We start from the raw sequence: 18,925 nt of genomic DNA, 5'->3' as shown, positions 1-18,925 counted from the left end.
AAATTATTTATTGCCATTATTGATTTCATGTATAACCCCGTGTTTTGTGTGTGTGTGTGTGTGTGTGTGTGTGTGTGTGTGCGTGTGTGTGTGTGTGTGTGCGTGTGTGTGTGTGTGAAAGATCATGCATCAACATACCGTCGCCTTCTCTAAATCAGCTTCAGAGGAGGTAGGAGACAGGGGACTGATGGGACTGAGGGAGGGGGAGCTTCCGACACTGGAGACGTACTCGGGATCAGGAACGTACAGAACCTGCAAACATAAACCATGTCTGTATTTACACAGAATGCGCACCCCACCTCTCACACTAACACAGGTGACGACAGAGATTCTGTCACGCACAGCAAAAGTGTATGTTTGACAAGGTGAATAACATAAAATCACGGTCAAAGTCTCATGTTATCGACCGAGTAAACACAGAGGGAAAGTGACATTCATAACAGTAGGACAGAGTGTGAGAATTAGCAGTAACTGGATGTAATGTCTCATGCATTTCATGGTTAGAACATTTAGAGCGTGTGCCGGCATTTATTCTGTTGTAGCTGACCATTTGTTTTACATAATTGATGGGGCAATGGGTTTTCTTCAAATAAATTTTGTCACCGTTTAGTTTCTAAAATGTCACACAATTCAAAAACAATCCATTTCAATTCCCATAACCCAGCAGGACATTCAGCAGCTCTATAAACCACCTACAGAGTAGAGTAATGGCGAATTTAAAAGGATGTTTGGTATTTTTTAAAGGCTCTAAGGAAAGCAAATGAGCAGCTACAATCTTCCTTTCAGGCCCTCGTTTTAAAAAGAGAGAACTTCTGAATCCACAGCAGAGCTGGAGGCTAGTCTAAGTGAGATCCAGCAAAAGTGATTCTTAAAATATTAAAGTATCTTGAAATGATCAAAGTAAAGAAATTTTTGGAAACCTTTTGTCATATTTCCATTATTCGGTTATGTGCACCAAAAAAGTTGGTCCATTATCAACATAAGGAATGCAATACATAACCACAATCCTATAAAGAAATTCAATGGAAGGGTAGTTTAGAGGTTTATAAATAGTTTAAACTAATTTAAAATAAATTATGTAGCTTGATGTTTCTTTTAAGATGTTAGAAGGGCTCTTTGTTCTAGGCCACTGTCTGGCAAGCTGTTAGCATGTAAGCACTGAAACTTGTAACCATGCTAACCATTTAATTTATTTTATAAATAAAGAAATAAAACAGAAAGCCAGTTTAAATGTTTATAAATATCTTAAACTAATTTAAAACTAATTATGTAGATTGATATTTATTTTACAATGGTAGAAAAACACTTTGTTCCATGCCATGTTCTGGCAAGCTGCTAGCATGTTAGCAATGAAGTTCTTTACTTTCCAATGTTTTGGGTGAAAGTTGCAGATTAGATGCAGATTAGCAACTAACTGCTCACACAGAACCAGATTTCAAACGGAAACAACCATTTTTAAAACGCCCAATGTTGTGTGATGAAACCGCAAAATAAGCTAGCCTAAATGCTTTTCAAAAGCAAGCTAACAATTTGTGTTTTGGAGATCCTATCAATTATCGTAATATACCTTTTTAAAGGAAAAATACAAAGGACAGAGGAACTGATAATATGGATGGTTTGAAATGTTTCATTCTCACTGTATACTATACTGCTAAGCCTGAATAAAGACCATGTTCATAGTTTGTTTTTGTTTTTTTTACAGAGTTTTGAACAAGATTAATCCAGGGCTTGGTTAAGGACTTCCTGGATTTTTGCTACTGCTAATTTTTCTTGTAGTTCTTCCCTGGATAAGGCATTCAAAGCAAGTCAATAGTGAAAATGTGTGCTTAAAGTGAAGTTTCTGGAAAGTTGCCAGTAATAGTGTAGTTCTCCCTCTAGTAATAAAAGGTTGTCATATCACAGGGATTCTGTAGAAAAGTCAAGAAACTCTGAGAGAGACACAAGTCTAAAAGTTATTCAGACAGAGCTAAATTATATTTCTTAATATGTATTTATTTATTTTATTTACTTATTAATTTAGTATGCTCTGTCACAAATGTTGACAAATGAGAATGTTGTTAAATTTGTTCCAGCTACATCAATCTGTTCAGATACGCAAATTACAAATCTGCTGGGGAAATTAACAAAAAAACTACCAGACATGGAAAATCTCATATTTAACACTGTTTAACAATAATGCAAAACAGAGGCAACACTCCTTAAGTTTTTCTATTTACACCACCCAAAGACAGGGAGTGAAGATTAAAAAGTGTGGGACCTATAATTAAGCCTTGCGGAACACCATGGTTTAAGTGACAAAATTCCAATGAATGTTTTCCAAGATTAATTTAGGTAATTACTGAGAAGAAAGAGGCAGGGTTTGCATTAAACCAATCCTGGCCTGCTTTTAGACACGTCCCATGCCGATGCCTTGCTTTTAACTTTCGATCATTTGTTACTCTGTTCTGGGATTTGTTTTAGATTAAACATTAATCTTGGGTGAAATAAAATCTTGCCCCATTTTTGGAGTTATATCTTCAGTCTCAGTAAGTGAATTTACTGCTGCCTGTTTACAGTGTGCTAAATGATATGTCTGCTAAGAGCTGAGTGCCAGCTAGACAAGCTGCGGTTTGGGTTCCCTTCGACTGGCTCACTTTTAGTGCCAGGAAATGCAGAGACAAAAACAAATAGAAATATTAGTCACTTTCCCACACAAAAGACGAAAAGAACAAATATTAAAGCCAGGGAGGCTGGCAAAGCGTTTGGCAGGTAATAGGTGATTAGCTTGTGTGATGTGGAAACATCAGCATCAGAGGGTTGAATCCAAGAATCACACGTGTTCTTAAATGTTTTTAGAAACAAAATGGGTCTAACAGAATGTGCTGCAGCCTAATGGGACATATGATGCTGTAATTAGCAGGCAATTAGGACAGACAGAGACGTGGTTAGTGAGTCAGCCAGTTGCACTGAGAAAGTAGGTGGAAAAAAACAATTTTTCAGATATATTCACAAACGTAGCGATAGAGTCACTTTGTGATGACGGCAAACCACTGAGAATGCACAGTGGAGCAGCGAAATGAGCCTGAGGTGTTCGTGGGGTGGCTGGAGTGAAGGCGAGCACGGCGGTTCACACCTGGCCAGGCACCACTGCTCTGGAGAACAGCTTGTTGAGCTGAACCAGCTCGTTGGGTGTGGTGTCAAACTTGAGCGCAATGCTGTTCAACGTGTCCCGCGATTCCACCTGGACCGCAAAACAAGAGAGAGGACAGAAACATCACCGTGCTGCTCCTGCTCTGAGGCACTGCTGCGCAGGCCAAACATGAAGATGGAACACACACCATGAAGCAGACAGAGAAAATATCTGAAGAGCAGAGCTCTGAAACGATTGCTGTAAAGGGTTTGTGTTCTGCATGTTAGAACCTGGGATGAACTCCGATTAAAGCTGTCGGCTGTTGACCAGGAGAAAAACTGTACGTTGTTGCTTGCAGGAATGTAAATGGACAAGAATATCTTGTGTTATCTTGTCAACCACAAGCATGATGTCTTTTTTCTTAATACAAACAATATACACAAAGCTTAAGACTGTAGCTAAAAGTTAAAACAGGTTCCTGAAAGGGTAGCATGAAAATTCATGTGGTGCGTTCACAACAAACGCGTTTCGCGCATCAGGCGCATCTTGTTTACATTCAAAGTCTATGTGGAGCCGCGTCAAGGTGTGATTTGAAGCGTTTTGAGTGTTTGACGCATGAAGTGCTTCGGACAAATAGGCTGGCGACGGAAAGCAACGCCTAGAGCAATTTAGATGCATCTCCACATAGACTTTGAATGTAAACCAGACGTGCAAAACGCTAGATGTAGAGCAAAATGTCAAGCGTCTGCATTCCAAGTGCACATGCGGCGAACTTGAAGCAAGACGTGTTTTTAATGCTCTTGCTGTGGACGCACCAATAACACCTCGCGATGATAATACATCGCAATTTTTCTCGGCTGCTTTACAAGTGGGAAACAGAAGGAAAGACCAAACTAGAGAATATATATATAAAAAAATATATATATAATACAAGTAATATTATTAATAATAAAACATGGACGAATTAATAGATATCATAAAAAACAAGGAACAGTGGAGGCATGATCTTGTAGTTCAACCAGGAAACGCTGGAGATATACTGACATAAGAAAAAAAGAAATACAATACTTAAAGAAAATGCCTACATTCCTTCACACAGACATGGTGAGGAACACACTGCCAATGGAGACACACCCAACCAGACATTAACTGGCTGGAGTGAAACTTGACAATAGAGAATGGAGAGTGCTACCTAGAAATGAACCAATCCTTCAACAACAACTCAATAACCTGAACAGAGACAGCAGAGCAGCAGCTCTGGATGTGTTGCAGTTTGAGCAGATAGAACAGGGCTGAGCAGAGAAGCATTCTCTACTACTTAAAAGTGTGAGGTGACTTTTACAAGTAACAAGCTTGGCACAAATAGAATCCAACTTTGATTTAACAAAAAGCAAAAACAACGTCGTTCTACTTCCAACCACTTTTGTCTAATGCTGAAATATAGTGCAATTTTATTTACTCAGTGTATATGAAAATATAGAGGCAATATAGAGGAAATATAGAGAATACTGTTTGTATATATACAAGTTACTGATCCAGAAGGTATATATATCTATATATATAGATATATATATATATATCTATATATATATACATATGAGAAAAGTCGGATGGTCCACATTTTGACAAAAAAAGACCTACAACTACTCTCATCATTTTTCTTTATTATTACTCCAGAAACCTGCACAATATTATCTTTCTGTTGATAGTCTGACTACTACTCTGCACAGCTCGAGGTATTTATTTCATTTTAAGCACATCATCCTGAATCACATCCAACAAGCCGTAGAGGAGGAGGCAACACTTCCTGTTAGTTGAGATTTAGCAGACCATGCAGGCTGTTGTGGGTTGCACCCTGTGCTCAGCTGCAGCACCCCGCAGAGTGACACAGGTGCGTTTGCTTGTCTCCACCAGTTAGGATGCAGACAACAGAGATGTGCTTCATGTGTCTGAAATAGTTAAGCGTCCAACGTGCCCCCTGGGAGTTTCTGGCCTCCAAATAAAGCTGATGGTGTCAGAAACCGCCGGCGTGTGCAGGAAATGTGGTGTAAGGGAAGAAAGTGCACTCAGGGGACATAGGCCCTTATAACCAGCCTGGCAGGACGAACTCTGAGCTGTGCATTTTTTTTAGCATAGATTATGTAGACACTGTGTGCTTTGGTGCAGCAGTCATGGGACTGCCTCAAACATCCCCACGAAAAACACAGAACAATGACAGCCTCTCCAAGTTTTCGATATGGGAAATAGTTTCCAGGAAGATGTTGCACAGAGTCTCAAGACAACAGCAGACAGGAAGTTAGGCTAAAAACAGAGGCGCAGCTTATGAGGCATAATCATATGTCACCTTTTAGACCACTTCTGTGGAATTATGGTATAATTTTGCAGGAAGAAGAGGGAAAAACACTAATAAATGCAATGTTTAGATCAGGGATGTACCAGGCCACATTTGTCACTTCTGATACTGATGCCAATATCTGAAGTTCAGTATCGGCAGATATCAATTAGATCCAGCAAAACTGTGCTGAATTTATCTAATTTCCCTTTGGGATCAACAAAGTATTTTTGAAATGAGTTAAATTTTCTTAATTTTTTTGTTTTGTTTTACAAATTAACCGAGGTAGATATTATCAGATGGGTCATCTGTAGCTTAGACACATTTTCTACCTACCTTCCCAAAGGTGCTGGATTTCATTAGTCAGACAGCAAGGTGGATAGTACAGAGTCCAGCTGACTGAATCTGGCTAATGTCCAGAAGCTCTGAAAACGTCCAAAGATAATATGACGTGAAAAGTAAGCCAAGCATGCAGCAACTAACAGTAAGTAAATTATTACACTGAAATAACATCCAAGCTTCTTAAATACAATAAATAAGTTTTTTTGATGAAATTAAACACAAAAGGTAAAACAATTTAAAACCCTAACTGGGTTCAGTTAGGGTTTCCTCTTAAGTCTCTTAAGACATTCCAGTCCCATTCATCCAGTCGGCCGCCCACCTAAGAAGAGGCTATGGATGAGGAGAGACTTCTCCAAGCATCCAGGGGAGTGACACCTCCACTGATAAATCATCTCTGCGAAGACTCTCAGTGTAACTGACGGGCAAGTCATACAAGGGAAGTAGCTAATGATGGCAGAAATCCAGCTGGAAAGCTCCATAAAAGACGAATCACCACAAAAGTACAGTGACAGGAATCCTCTCTGGGTCACCGGTTTTGGCTCCAGAGTGCAGCTCATTAGCTTTCTGAAGCAAAGTTTCGTGCAATTCTGGTCAATTACTGACGACAACATCCTCCACCGCTGAGCAATTAAAAGAGTGGGAGGAGGAGAGTCTCGAGACTCTCTTTATAACATAAAAACAGACTTGGGCTTGAAACAACAGCTGCGCGCCAAACCAGCTGAATCTCAGCAGATACAACGTTGACTGTTAAAAGCGTTGTCACTGATCAGCGCTAATGCAATCTCAGGTTAGAGAGCTTTGAAGCAGCGTGGGAGGGATGAAAACAACAAACGGGAGACAACCAGGGGAGTTCGCGGCGTTCTCGTGCAGGCTTTATTGTGGGCTTCGCTGACTTTAGATGGGAGCCGACCTCTGGGGGGAACAAACTAATAAGAGCTGAGCTCGGTCACGCTGCTGGGATTCAGTCTCCCTGACTCAGCAGTGAGTCCACCCCAACAATGAACAATGCAGAAGAGGTTGTGCAGCACAGATTGGATGGTAAACTGCAAGCCCAATAAGTGCAGTGTAAATAAAGTGCAAGTGATGCACATCTGTCCTACACCCTTACCTTTCAAAAACATCAGTCACATCTTTCACATGCTGCCTCCTGTATATCCAGATGTCTGACTTTGAGTGTCAGACAGATTTCCTTGGACCGCCAACGCAGAGACGAGCAATAACGATGGTATTTTAAGCTAATTAGATTATCTGGCTTGATTAAATGTTAATTCCATCGTTTTCTTGGAAACAAATCAAATTAGAGAGCATTTCTCATATTTCAGAGGTAATCGGTTACCTTTGGATTTATGCTGCCTGCTCATCAGGGAAGATTTAATGCAATTATTCAATCAAAATAGACATTAGAATAAATAGAGGCTGCAACCAGAGTAGTGAAAACAGGCAAAGTCTCTGCAACTCAGAAAACACCATATGGATGAGGTCAATGGCTTTGTACTTTGTTGCAAGGAGGCAAGTGTCAAGGTACTGGTCTTGGCAAGGAACTGGTTTTGTCAAGGTACTGGTCCTGTCAAGATACTGGTCTTGGCAGTACCTTGACAGTACAGGCTGTCACTCCATTACAGCACAATATATAGAACGAACTTTGAGAGACCAATTAACCTAGCAAACATGGCTTTGGACTGTGTAAGAAATCTGGAATACTCAAAGAACTACTGCACACACAATGAGAACATGCAAACTTTTTGCAGGAAGACCTCAGGCCAGGTTTCAAACCCATGACATTCTTGGTGCAACAGTAACAGTTGGGAGTAACAGTACTCCCAACTGCACCAACATACAACCCTTTATCGTTGGATTTTGCCAATAGAGTCAAGCAAACGAATGTTCAAGATAGAAGTAGGAAACACCTCCAGGACTTTCATCTTGATGCAGAAGAGGAAACCACTAAAGCTGCACCGCAGGAAGAGGATGTGGTGACAGCCCGGTCTCTCATCTGAAACTCCACCTCACCATTAACAACTTGCTCATCTTAGACACCTTTCTGACAGTGGCCATGCACTACAAAACTTGTCAGCTTATCGGGGCCGTAAAGTGAGGCCTACGGTTCGTTCAGACAAAAGCAGCAAGGCGGACTGATAAATATCCTGTCGGAAAGAGGATGGGAGGTGTCAGGGAGATCAGAGATGTCTCTGTGACACAAACACTTGTATTTTTACAAAAGGACCATAAAACGCAAGATAATAACTTGAGCACTTCCAAGACCTTCAAATTATTTCTTTGGTGGGTCCTGATGGAACAGCAAATTTCTCATTCCACGAGTATTTCCAGGCCCGAACATATTTGAGAGACGACCTTTGTATGTGGTCAGCATTTTAAAAGGGAAATCTCATTTGAGAAGATGAGTTGGTTTATTTAACTGAGGAGGATAAAGAATTAATCAGGCTCCTTTTGTGCTAAAGCCTTTCATCCTGGTATGTCAGCTGAGCATAGATTCTTCCTAGGTGCCATTTACCGCTGTCTTACATAAAGGAGGACAGAAAAAAAAATCTACACAAAATCTACTGCTGTAAAAATGCCAGGTTTTTGTGAAAGAAACCATTAAGGTGACATTTATGACCTGTAAGAGGGGTAAATCTGGGGGGGAAAAAACAGTAAAAAGTGTTTGTCTTTCACTAAAACTACTAACTTTTGATTCAGTTTCGGCATTCAGTCTCAATACATCAGCATCTGTGAAGTCGATGAGGTTCGGTACACAATTTTATGGACCTCCGTATTGAAAAGAGGGTTTCTATGAACACTCAGACTCTCACAGGGCTGGTGGCGTTAAATCTAAATGCTGCGCAGACAAACGTGACGCACTAGTATGTCTTGTGCTCATCACAAGCAGTAATGTTTCTTTATACCCCAGTCAGTGGACTGTATTCTGTGATGCCAGTTGCTCCGCCCTAACTGTACCATGCTATTGTCCTACAACCTAGGAATGAAGGGGCCCAGAAATGTTGTGGTACAGATCAGTAGTATTGGCAGCTGTTGCAATAGAAACAGACAAAGTAGAATGTCCATCTGCACAGACCCCAGCTGTACCACTCAATAGAAATGAGTCATAATTAACTTGCTTTGCAAATTGATCAAATTGCTAACGTCAGACAGGTGCTGCCACCACCTTTGTCGCACATCAATATTCTGTTCTTTTACTGATGTTATGTATTGTTTTGTGGCAAAGTAATCTTTTGGAAATGTTCCCAAATCTTCATGATTAGTGTTAATCAAAAATTCCACAAAGTTGTGTGTGTGATTTCAGCCAAGTCTGGATATTTTATTTGGAAGAAATGTTTTTTGTCTTTCAAACCCTACTGCATATTCCAGATATAGAAGATTACCCCATGTGGAACACGGACAGTACTAATTAGATACTCCTGCAGCTACTTCTGTGTCTGTGAGACTTAACAGCCAGTTTAGCACGGCGAAATATGGCTTTGGCTAAAGAGTGAGCAAATGTCAATAAAATCCTACTAAAAAAGCTGAAATTTGTTTAGAGTTGGTCCAGTTGTGTCTAATAGATGGCAGGTGCTAGGATGCTAGGACTGAATCATTAAGGTGTTAGTTTAATGTTGGTTTTCACAATTGCAGAGCTATTTCACTGCTTTTTCCTTTATCAAGAGAGCAGAGAAGACTTTCTTTTTTATATATATCTAAAAGATGAACTATTCATATTTGGCTAAATTCTGCCAAACAAGGCCTTAAATCAATGTCTAATGGCTTCTGTGTACACCTGGCGTCTGCTCCAGCATGCCTTGTGTAAAATATCTGGGGTTTAATAAAATAAACAGCGACGAAGCAAGATGTCTGGCTGATGCTGGCACACAAATCACTTCAAATAGTTTATTTACAATTGCTTTTTAGGCTTAATTAATCCCTTCATACAGATGAACCATTAAGTAATGCCCCCAACGTCCTCCATAACAGAGGTGTCATGGCAGCTGATACGTGTATATCTGGTTGCTCTAAAACTTTAGAGATGTAACCGTTGGTTGTACTGAAAGAGGATCCATCTCTAACCAGCGGACATGCAAACATGAGCTACTGATAAAGACCTGTCAATGACACATTGACAGAAGGACGTGGGAAGGAGGCAAAGCATGGTTACGGTTACTAATGTTCAGTGGCCCTTATCGTCCTATCCTCTGGATCAATATGGCTCATTATTTATCTCAGGGCGCAACGAGAAATGTGTTCTCCTTCAGTTGAGGTGACGCCCTCCATGTGTAAAGAAGGGCGAGGTTGGCAGCTAGCTCGAAGGTGACTGATGTCCAGATAATGGCCACCACGTCTAATGAGGGTGGACAATGATACAGCAAGGGCAGTTTGGATGAATGACCAGACTAATAACTCCGTTAAACAGTCTGCTTCCATCTTGTCATAACATTGAGCACTTTGAGTGTTAACGTAAATGGTCAAAATGAGAAATGTGATGTAATCGCAGATCTACACATTTAACTGTGACCAGTGAAGCTGCTGACTGTCTACTTTTACATGTGACCCCTTTTTAGACTGAGGTCATTGAATTGCTTTTTTTGTATTAGACTCAAAATAAATCTGAACACATCAACATTGGGAATGAAATAAAAGAAAAAAACTTAAAATAAAACTTGACTTCAGGGTGAATCCACCTCGTAATCCCATCTCAAGCCATAACTCTCCGTCTTGTACCGACGGATAAGGCCCGGCTTTAGCATGACAGTTGCCATGGTGACTTTGTCGTTACTACCGAATGGTATGTGCATTGTGTGCAACTACACCCTTGGTGATCATTTGCATGCCTATTTTTAGAGCTGCTACAAGTGACCTGGGAGCAAGTGACATTATTCCATCCACTTCAAGGAGAAATGTTGCTGTCTCACTTCCAAGTCCTCAAGGATTCTCCTTTGTGTCAGGCTCTAACCTGCTTCTTCGATGCTTCAGGCTGTAATCACCCATGTTTTCCAGTCAGAAACCCATGAACCTTATGGCACTGAAATCCAAAACCACAAAAAAGCTCCAGTATGACACAGAGATCATAGAGCCAACTCGGTGTTGGACTCATTTTTGTCTAAAAAAAAAAAAAAAATTAAATTTATAAAGAATTTCTAGTCAATGCTCCAGCTACAGTATTACCACTGTTTATCTCTCCATCATCTATTGACATGTTCTCCAGTTTAAAAGACCACAATATTAGTTTTCTATCAAACCTAAACAGAAGTCTACTGTTAATACTCAAGCTCAATTTTTGCTTTAGTTCAACTAGTACAGACAAAGTTGGGAGATTTGTAGTTTTCTTACTCATATTCCAATTTAACTCATTTAAAATCCATCTTTAGCTATATTTTACTGATCTTCACAGTAAAAACACAAAATCTCACCAAGTTTTTGTAACCAGTTTCTAGTGCAAATGTCTCGATATGTATATTTATTTTAAATATTAATGAATACTGATTAATCCATTGGCAGATTTTTTCACCTGTACTAAGATATTTTTTTCCATGTTTCCCTTGTTATAAGTGAAAAAATGTACTAAGACATTTGCTCTAGAAACAAAAAATACTTGTGTTTTTAGCATCATTTTGCCAACAGTAACAATGCAGGCATCAACATTTACAAGCAGGTTTAACGAAGGTTTTTGTCTTGGCTATGATTCAAGACCACCTAGTAGTTGTTACATTTTATACAAAAGCATAAATGTCAGCCACTATGGAAATGAGAAACCACCTAAGTAAACAGGACATAACCTGTGGGAACCTGGAAAATCTGTGAAGTTTATTGAGGTAATACTGGCAACTTTATTCTGCTTGGTGTACAGAGTTGTATGAAAAGGATCACTGCTCATCTGAACTCATTCTCTGGACAATTTCCTTTGCAATTGTTACATTAATCCAACAGCCTGGACCATGCGAAGAAATGACCGACTGACTTCTCAAACGAACGAGTGACCGACTGACCCTGTGATCCCTGTGGACGCCCTGCTAATGGGGCTGAAAACTCAGCGCACTAACAAGTATTTGAAGAGAGATTCTGTTTTCTGGGAAATAACATAGTTGTTCTCTTCTTTTTGCAACCAACTAAAACTTTGGTATCCAGTACTCTGAGTTATAGAGAAAGGAAGTTTATGCCATTCAACATTCTAAAATAATTGCAGATCATTGCAACAGTGATGACATCTTTGAGGTTTTCCCAATGCTTCTAGTTATTTTGCTGATAGTCTCCCAGATTTGACTTAGGAGCCTTAGAGGGTGTTAAAATCAAATGTCCAGGTTGTGATCTATTAGGCTTTAATCTAAAAAGTAGTTTGTTTTGGTCACATGGATTGTAACCAAGAAATCTGAGCATACAAGACTCAAGTATGTCATGCCCTAAGCATCAATATAGTTGAGTTTTGAATAGCAGCGTTTGTACAAAAGCAAAATATTCCATCCAGACAGAAGAAAGCTCTGTGCAACAAAGTTTCAACTGAACGAACAACAGTTCAGAAAATATACAATTTGAGGTTCATACAGCCACTTTGACTTTTTAGCCTGATCTGAACAAAAATGAAAGCTCAACTCAAGGCACTGTGGCATAGATTGAGTAGTCTAAACTTTCTTGATAAAATTATGTGATCTTTAGATTTAAGCTAATCCCAATGATCTGTTTGTTTAGAGTGGGTTGGGTTTTCAGATTGATGGGAAAATACTGAATATTCACACAGAAATAGAACTCACTGAATAGGAAACAATTCAACTTCAAACACTCATGTGTGGCATGAAGCAGGCACTTGGAAATGCAGCAATATTCTCAGATTGAGATTTCAGATTGAACGCAACTTTCGTCTTCACAAAATACAAACAAGAATGGAGTGGCATTGGATTTTAGCAGTTGTAGGATTTCTCTTTTGTGTTCGGTAAAAGACCACAAGTCATTTCTCCCGCTAGCACTAGACTCACACGTTTGTTTTGGTTGTATTTAACCTGAATGCCTTGTGCTACAGTCTACGTCCTGCTTTGGAGCCGTCTTCTTTCAACTAAGAGTTTACATATGCATTCGAACTGCGCCAGAGTTTTCTGCAACCGAACCGAGATCTAGGTTTGTAGGTGGATCAATGTTTGCTTTTTTGGTCTGTATCAGACTTCGATTATGCATCCGCACCTCTCAAACAAACTGTACTTTCTAGGCAAATGAACTAGAGGTCGATTAAAGCGGACTCTGTTGCAGTTTTAAACAACTAGATCTCATTTTACCCAATCGCTAACATTTGGCTGTAATGTTTGTAACGTTCCAGCTTAATTGTGAAGAAAGTTACACTATGAAGCTTACTCGAAGCTGTGTGCATCATTGTTCACAACACCTTCTGTTTGTTGATTGTCCCGGATGAAATTCGTCATGAGAAATTGAATTCAATGGGAGAAATCCCAGATGAAGCACTGAAGGGAGATGAGAATCGAGTGGAATTGGATAGAAAGCTTTTAAGGCAACGGCTAGGCTAAGTCTATACAGACCAGGGTTGAGGCCTGGTCTTTCTGTAAGGTAACTGTCTAATAAAGGCCAACTCTGTTAAAACAATGTATAACTTTCATTGTATATTAAACTAAGAAAAGCATTCTGGCTTTGAACACATATACTAAGCCCCAGCTTGTCCTCATACAGTATGAGTCAATTTGGAGCGCTGTGGGAGATCCAAATCACCAACGGGAGCCTAAAGAATCCATGGTGTGACAGAACAGGGAACAAATCCAGGTTGTTCCCTGACACTTGAAACTCTCTTTAATTGGATGCAGGTCAGCTAATAGCTCAGACCAGAGCTGAATGGACTGGCGTTATCAGTGACTAGGCAGATAGGCTGCAGCTGCACAGGTTATTTCTCAATACAAAAAAAAAGGGAAAGAAAAGCCGGCATGTGAGCTAAAGAAGCAGCAATAGAGGAGGGGGGGGGGGGGGGGGGATGGAGGGAGATGGCATCGATAAGGCAGCCACGAGAGGAAATTCTCCTTTTTCCTGTGGACACCAGGCGTTATTTATAAACTTATCTGCTGTCGAGCGAAATCAGGAAACGTTGGCGGCAGCGGCGGCAGTCCCCCCCATCCCCCACGACCCCCTCCTGTGCGGAAGATGAGTTTTAGATAAAGCTACTCCTCGATCAATGGGACTCGGTCATACCCTGAGCACCTTCACACCGCGTGCCGCTGCAGCACCGTGTCGAGTCGCAGGAACGAAATCATTGGCGGAGCTCCATCCATCCATCACAATACCAGTAATCTAGAGGAGGGCAACACGGGGGGAGACAGAAAGGAATGGCCGACCAGAACGGGATTAGTATGCCATATGAATTCTGGCCTCTCCCTTATGTTTGCTAGCCATCAGCGTTTCTGTCCGTCCGGCAGACTCTGCTCCCCTGCGTGTGTCGGGGATGTGACTCAGAGTTGAGAGTGAAGGAAATGTGCCGGAATGGTGGAGGCTGTTGGAACCCAGGCAAGGTAAACAAGGAGGGTGTCAATCAGCAGGACTGGGGAATGACTGACAGGTTTGGCAGGGTGGTAGAAGGTGGAGGTGCTGCTGGGTCAATTTTAGGGATTTAACGAAAGCCGGAATGACAACAACACAACCCCATTGCTCCCTCCCTTCTTTCACTCCCTTCCTTCCTCTCGTCTTTTCGCGCCGCGGAGACGCGTTGCTGCCACTCTCGGTGGTTGCCACGGAGAAAAGAGGTGGGAAAACGCCGTCTGACTGCAGTTGGGTTTGAGGGTCATTTGAAGAACATAAGCAGGGAAGGTGGAAGTAGAGAGAGAGAGCTCTGTTTTCAGTTCATGCCTGGGAACAGGAGTCCTCTCTCTCTCTCTTACCCTCTCTCTCTACCCCCTCCCTCCCCTTTTGCCACACAACAGCTAAATCAATAGAAATGACAACACAGTTGGAAGGTCATTCGCGAGACTGAGCGATCTCTGTGGTGGAATGTTTGCCGCTGTGCCGCCAAGGGGAGTGAGAGGAAAAACAAATCTGCGTCCCGCCAGCGCTTCCTGCCTGCGTGTCCTGCTCCGGGTCCAGCTGGAAGACCCAACAGAACTGTCACATTTCCTCCCCCATACCCACCAACACCAACCCCGTCTCTTTCCCAAACATCAACATGCAAAATGGAGATGAATGTCGCCTTGCCAAACAGGACGCACGTTCTAAGCCTTGTTTACACACACACACACCCGCACGCACACACACACACACACACATCCCTTTATGTAAACAGTTCAGGAATGAGGCACACGTGTTAGGCAACGAAAATCTATAAAATACTTCTTGTCAGACAGTTCCTGCATGTTTCTTGCTGCATGTCTTATACTGCTGGAGTCGCTCAAAGCTGCAGGAGCCAGTAGCAGCTGCTATTACTGCTGCTGCACGGAAAAGGCACAAGGAAGACTGGAGGTACATTAACACGCAGCGCTCCGAGTTTTCTGCACGTTACTCACAGAATATTCGATGGTCCCTTTGGGTCTCTGGAACGACATGCGCCTCCCATCCTTCTTTTCTGGAGTCTTCTTCTGGCCGGTATCTGAAAGCAAACGAGGCAAGGTGCGCATTACATTCATGTTCCTCTCTCCCCCAGCTTGTCACAAGCTGCTGTTTCCCAGCCCCGTGGGTAGACAGCTCATTCGTCAACAGCGAGCGGGCGAGCCAGCCAGCGATACGAGCTGCGAGCGAGCGCCGGACCCCTCTCTCTCTCTCTCTCTCTTTCCTTCTTGCTGGTTCTTGCTTTGCTTCTATCCAGCTCTCTCTCTATCGCGCTGTCCTCCCCTCGCTCTGCCTTCCTTCCTCCTCCCTCTTCTCCTCTCCTAGCCCAGCACATAGCGGGCCGACGGCCGTTGAAAGCAGTTCACCTTGCCTTCCGCCCCCGGTCGCCTGTCCCAGCTGAAACAGACCAGGCTGACCTCCATCGGGGGAAAGGAGGGGAAAAGATTCAGATGGGAAGAGGGGTACGCTACAGCTGGGGAAGGGAAGAAGAAGAAGCAAAGTGGGGACTGAACCAGAGGGAGGAAGGAGGATGTTTGAGGTTGTAGGGGAGGGTTCAGTGCTATACGTGCTGCTTGGGTAATGGAGGGACGATTCAGGAAAGCAGTTAATGAAGAAGTGGGCTGTAGGTGTTGGAAGATGTGATGCTTTAAAAGGAAATCAAATAGATTTTGATATCAGGATTAATCACGAGTAATTATGATTAATCGGAATAAATTTTGGTTAATCACAATTAATCAAACTAAACTGTGGTTAATTGCAATAAGTTGTGATTAATCGCAATTACTTAAATATTTGTCAGCTAATTTGCAAATCAATTAATTGGTAACTATACAACCTGAAAAAAGGGCATAAAGTTCAACAGATTTAGAGCAGTAATTAAGCTAAAATTGAACAACACTCTTATACATGATACATTTAAATTCAAGTTTTCTTTTAAAAAATGGGACAATATGTTTTAACCAACGTTTATATGCAAATACATGTCATAGTCAGGTGGAAAATTTTCATCTCTAGTCCAACTGGCAGGTTAATGTGAAAGCACATTTTGCATCTGAGATAATAATAATAATAATAATAATAATAATAATAATAATAATAATAATAATAATAACAGCAACAACAACAAAAAGGTTCATGGTCTGTTCTGTTAGGGTGGACATTTGTTACATAGTTTATTTGATTTCTTTTATTCTTTAGTCATGTAGTGTTTCAATAAATTTAAATTGATGTTAAAAATTTCATTTTCAATAAAATGTACTTTTTTCTCCAATGTTTCTTCCACAAGAGCGTTAATAAATGTCAGTAAAGTCCAAAATATGATTAAATGCAGTAACTGTGTGCAACTCAGTGATGACATACTGTAGTTCTCACTTGTAATTAAGAAAAATAATCAATTGCTAAAATAATGATTAGCTGCAGCATTAGTAAAGTGCCTTGCCCAAGGGCATATCCACATGTGGCGAGGAGGAAGCTGGAATCCAACCCAGAACTGCCGGACAGCAAGATGGCTACTCTTCCTGCTTCATCTGATTAATCATCAAAAGAAGCAGTTGCAAAAATCGTTGCTGGTAGCTTCCCTAAAATTAAACTAGAGCTTTCATTTTCATCCAACTCCTAAAGAATCGACTCTCATCTTCTCTTGTGAATCTTCTCTTCTGTAGAAGTGAAGGTGAATGTTTGGAGAGGGGTGAGAGAATAAGAGCAGCTGACGTTTGGGACGATAAAAAGGCATAGAATGAGGGCCTGCAGATGATAAATGGGTTAATGACGAGAGAAGATGATAGAGGCGGGCTTATGGAGTAGGAAAATTGAGACGAAGGATGAAGGAGGGGGGATGGATGGAATATTGAAAGTCATGAGAAGAAAGACTGAAGCAAAAGATGGGCCAGAAGATAAAAGAAACCGCAAAGAGACTTCTGGGAATGGAGAAGCTTTTCCCAAGGGACTGGCTTTGGTCCATGGCTTCTACTAAATTTGTCTTAAGGAATAATATAGGTCAGGACATCCCAGATACAAAGTACTGGCCACTCAGTTCATGACCACTGGCCCACAGCCCTGCCTTCTTCTGCCAATCTTTAAGAATTCCCTTTATTTGCCACTTGTTTCAGTCTCTCTCTCTCTCTCTCTCTCTCTCTCTCTCTCTCTCTCTCTCTCTCTCTCTCTCTCTCTCTCTCTCTCTCTCTCTCTCTCTCTCTCTCTCTCTCTCTCTCTCTCTCTCTCTCTCTCTCTCTCTATATATATATATATATATATATATATATATATATATATATATATATATATATATATATATATATATATATATATATGGCTCAAAAACATGACTCATACACCAGTGCTGCTATTTCTGGGACTTGGGACTGCCTGGCAGAGAATGAGAAAGAGAGGAAAGGATCAGAGCTGATTCAGGTGTTATCAGAGCTGTTAAAATACTGGGGGCTTACTTTCCTAAAATCAACCCTGGAGCATCATTAGAGCTGGATCATCACTGGTAAACGGTCAACATTTTCACAATTTTTTTTTTCTTCACGTTAGCTGACTTTTCGACTTTGCATATTTTCTAAGGGTTTTCATGACATCTTAAAATCTGTTCAGTAATTTGTGGATGTTTATTACACAACCGTCATCCAAGCAGACCAGATGGTTGACAGCTAATCACTTTGGAGCGTGCATCTATTTCACCCCTTAGACATGCAAAGCTAATTGACAAAGTTTTAAACATGTGAGCACAATAGCAAACAGTTTCTTACTTGCTAAAACAAAGTGCTAACCTGAACTAACCCTAACCTCCTTCAGAATATAGAAAAAAACTAAATGCATCTGTACACAGAAAGACTGACTATGAATGTAAAAATTTTGACCAATCTGGAATTTCTTTATAAAAGGAATTGCAGGATGTCCAGATCCAAACCGAAACATCAGATTGAGGTCCCAATCATCTGTAACGATCCCTGACTGAACTGATCTCCCAGAAACTTGTTTTTAACTGTTTCATGTATTTCGTTAATCTAAAAAATCTGACTTCTTCTTGACAATCTAAATGGTTTTCACTTACTGAACAATGTGCTCTCATATCCCCATACAGCCTTGGAGTTCAGGGTATTTAGAGACAATAACTGAGAGTGAACAATTTGGGATAATCAGGTGGTGCACCGACTTGGACATTTTCATCTAAATTACTAATTTTGCTAATTGCTGTAAGTAATTATTTATTGTTACTCATAGCCAAACCAGTCCCTAATGTTGCAAAAAAACCTGCTTAGCTCATTGCTTCTTACTCATCTACCAAATATCAAATATTTACCTGAGCACATGTATTTACCTCACTAATACGTTATTTAGATACATAATTGTAATACATTTCATGAATAAATGCACTTTGAAGGCGGGTTACTTTGCACTGTGGCTGCTTATTTCTCTGTGTAATGAGATATTCATTTTAACTTTAAATAGCTTGTAGCGGTATGAATATTTTGTGTTAAACACACAGTGTATGCACAAACCGTGAGTATTTGCCAAATCAATTATTCAGCATCCAAATGAAAACCTTGGAAGAATGATTGCTTTCCGGAAGAAAATACATAGCAGGGCTGCCGATTGGGAACGATCGGTTTTGTGTTGCTATTTGGAGG

The 18,925-nt window shown here is 40.8% G+C and overlaps 1 protein-coding gene across 5 annotated transcripts in view; it reads right to left on the bottom strand.

Annotated features, from left to right (window-relative positions):
- Nucleotides 1-18,925, bottom strand: part of oxr1 (oxidation resistance 1) — a 168,916-nt gene that overhangs the window by 33,818 nt on the left and 116,173 nt on the right. For all 5 annotated transcript variants that reach the window (XR_002752597.1, XM_023331613.1, XM_023331615.1 and 2 more), the window contains 3 exons: nt 15,251-15,333; nt 3,113-3,220; nt 139-252 (listed from right to left, as the gene is read on the bottom strand). Coding sequence is in view for 4 of the 5 variants with exons in the window: in XM_023331613.1 (XP_023187381.1) it covers nt 139-252; nt 3,113-3,220; nt 15,251-15,333 (305 nt within the window). In the remaining variant the exon portion in view is untranslated. The remainder of the gene's footprint in view (nt 1-138; nt 253-3,112; nt 3,221-15,250; nt 15,334-18,925) is intronic.

Source organism: Xiphophorus maculatus, chromosome 3 (genome assembly GCF_002775205.1).
Source record: "Xiphophorus maculatus strain JP 163 A chromosome 3, X_maculatus-5.0-male, whole genome shotgun sequence".
In the NCBI taxonomy this organism is placed as follows: Eukaryota; Metazoa; Chordata; class Actinopteri; order Cyprinodontiformes; family Poeciliidae; genus Xiphophorus; species Xiphophorus maculatus.
The sequence above is the reverse complement of the archived record's forward strand: the minus strand, read 5'-3'. Positions and strand labels throughout refer to the sequence as shown.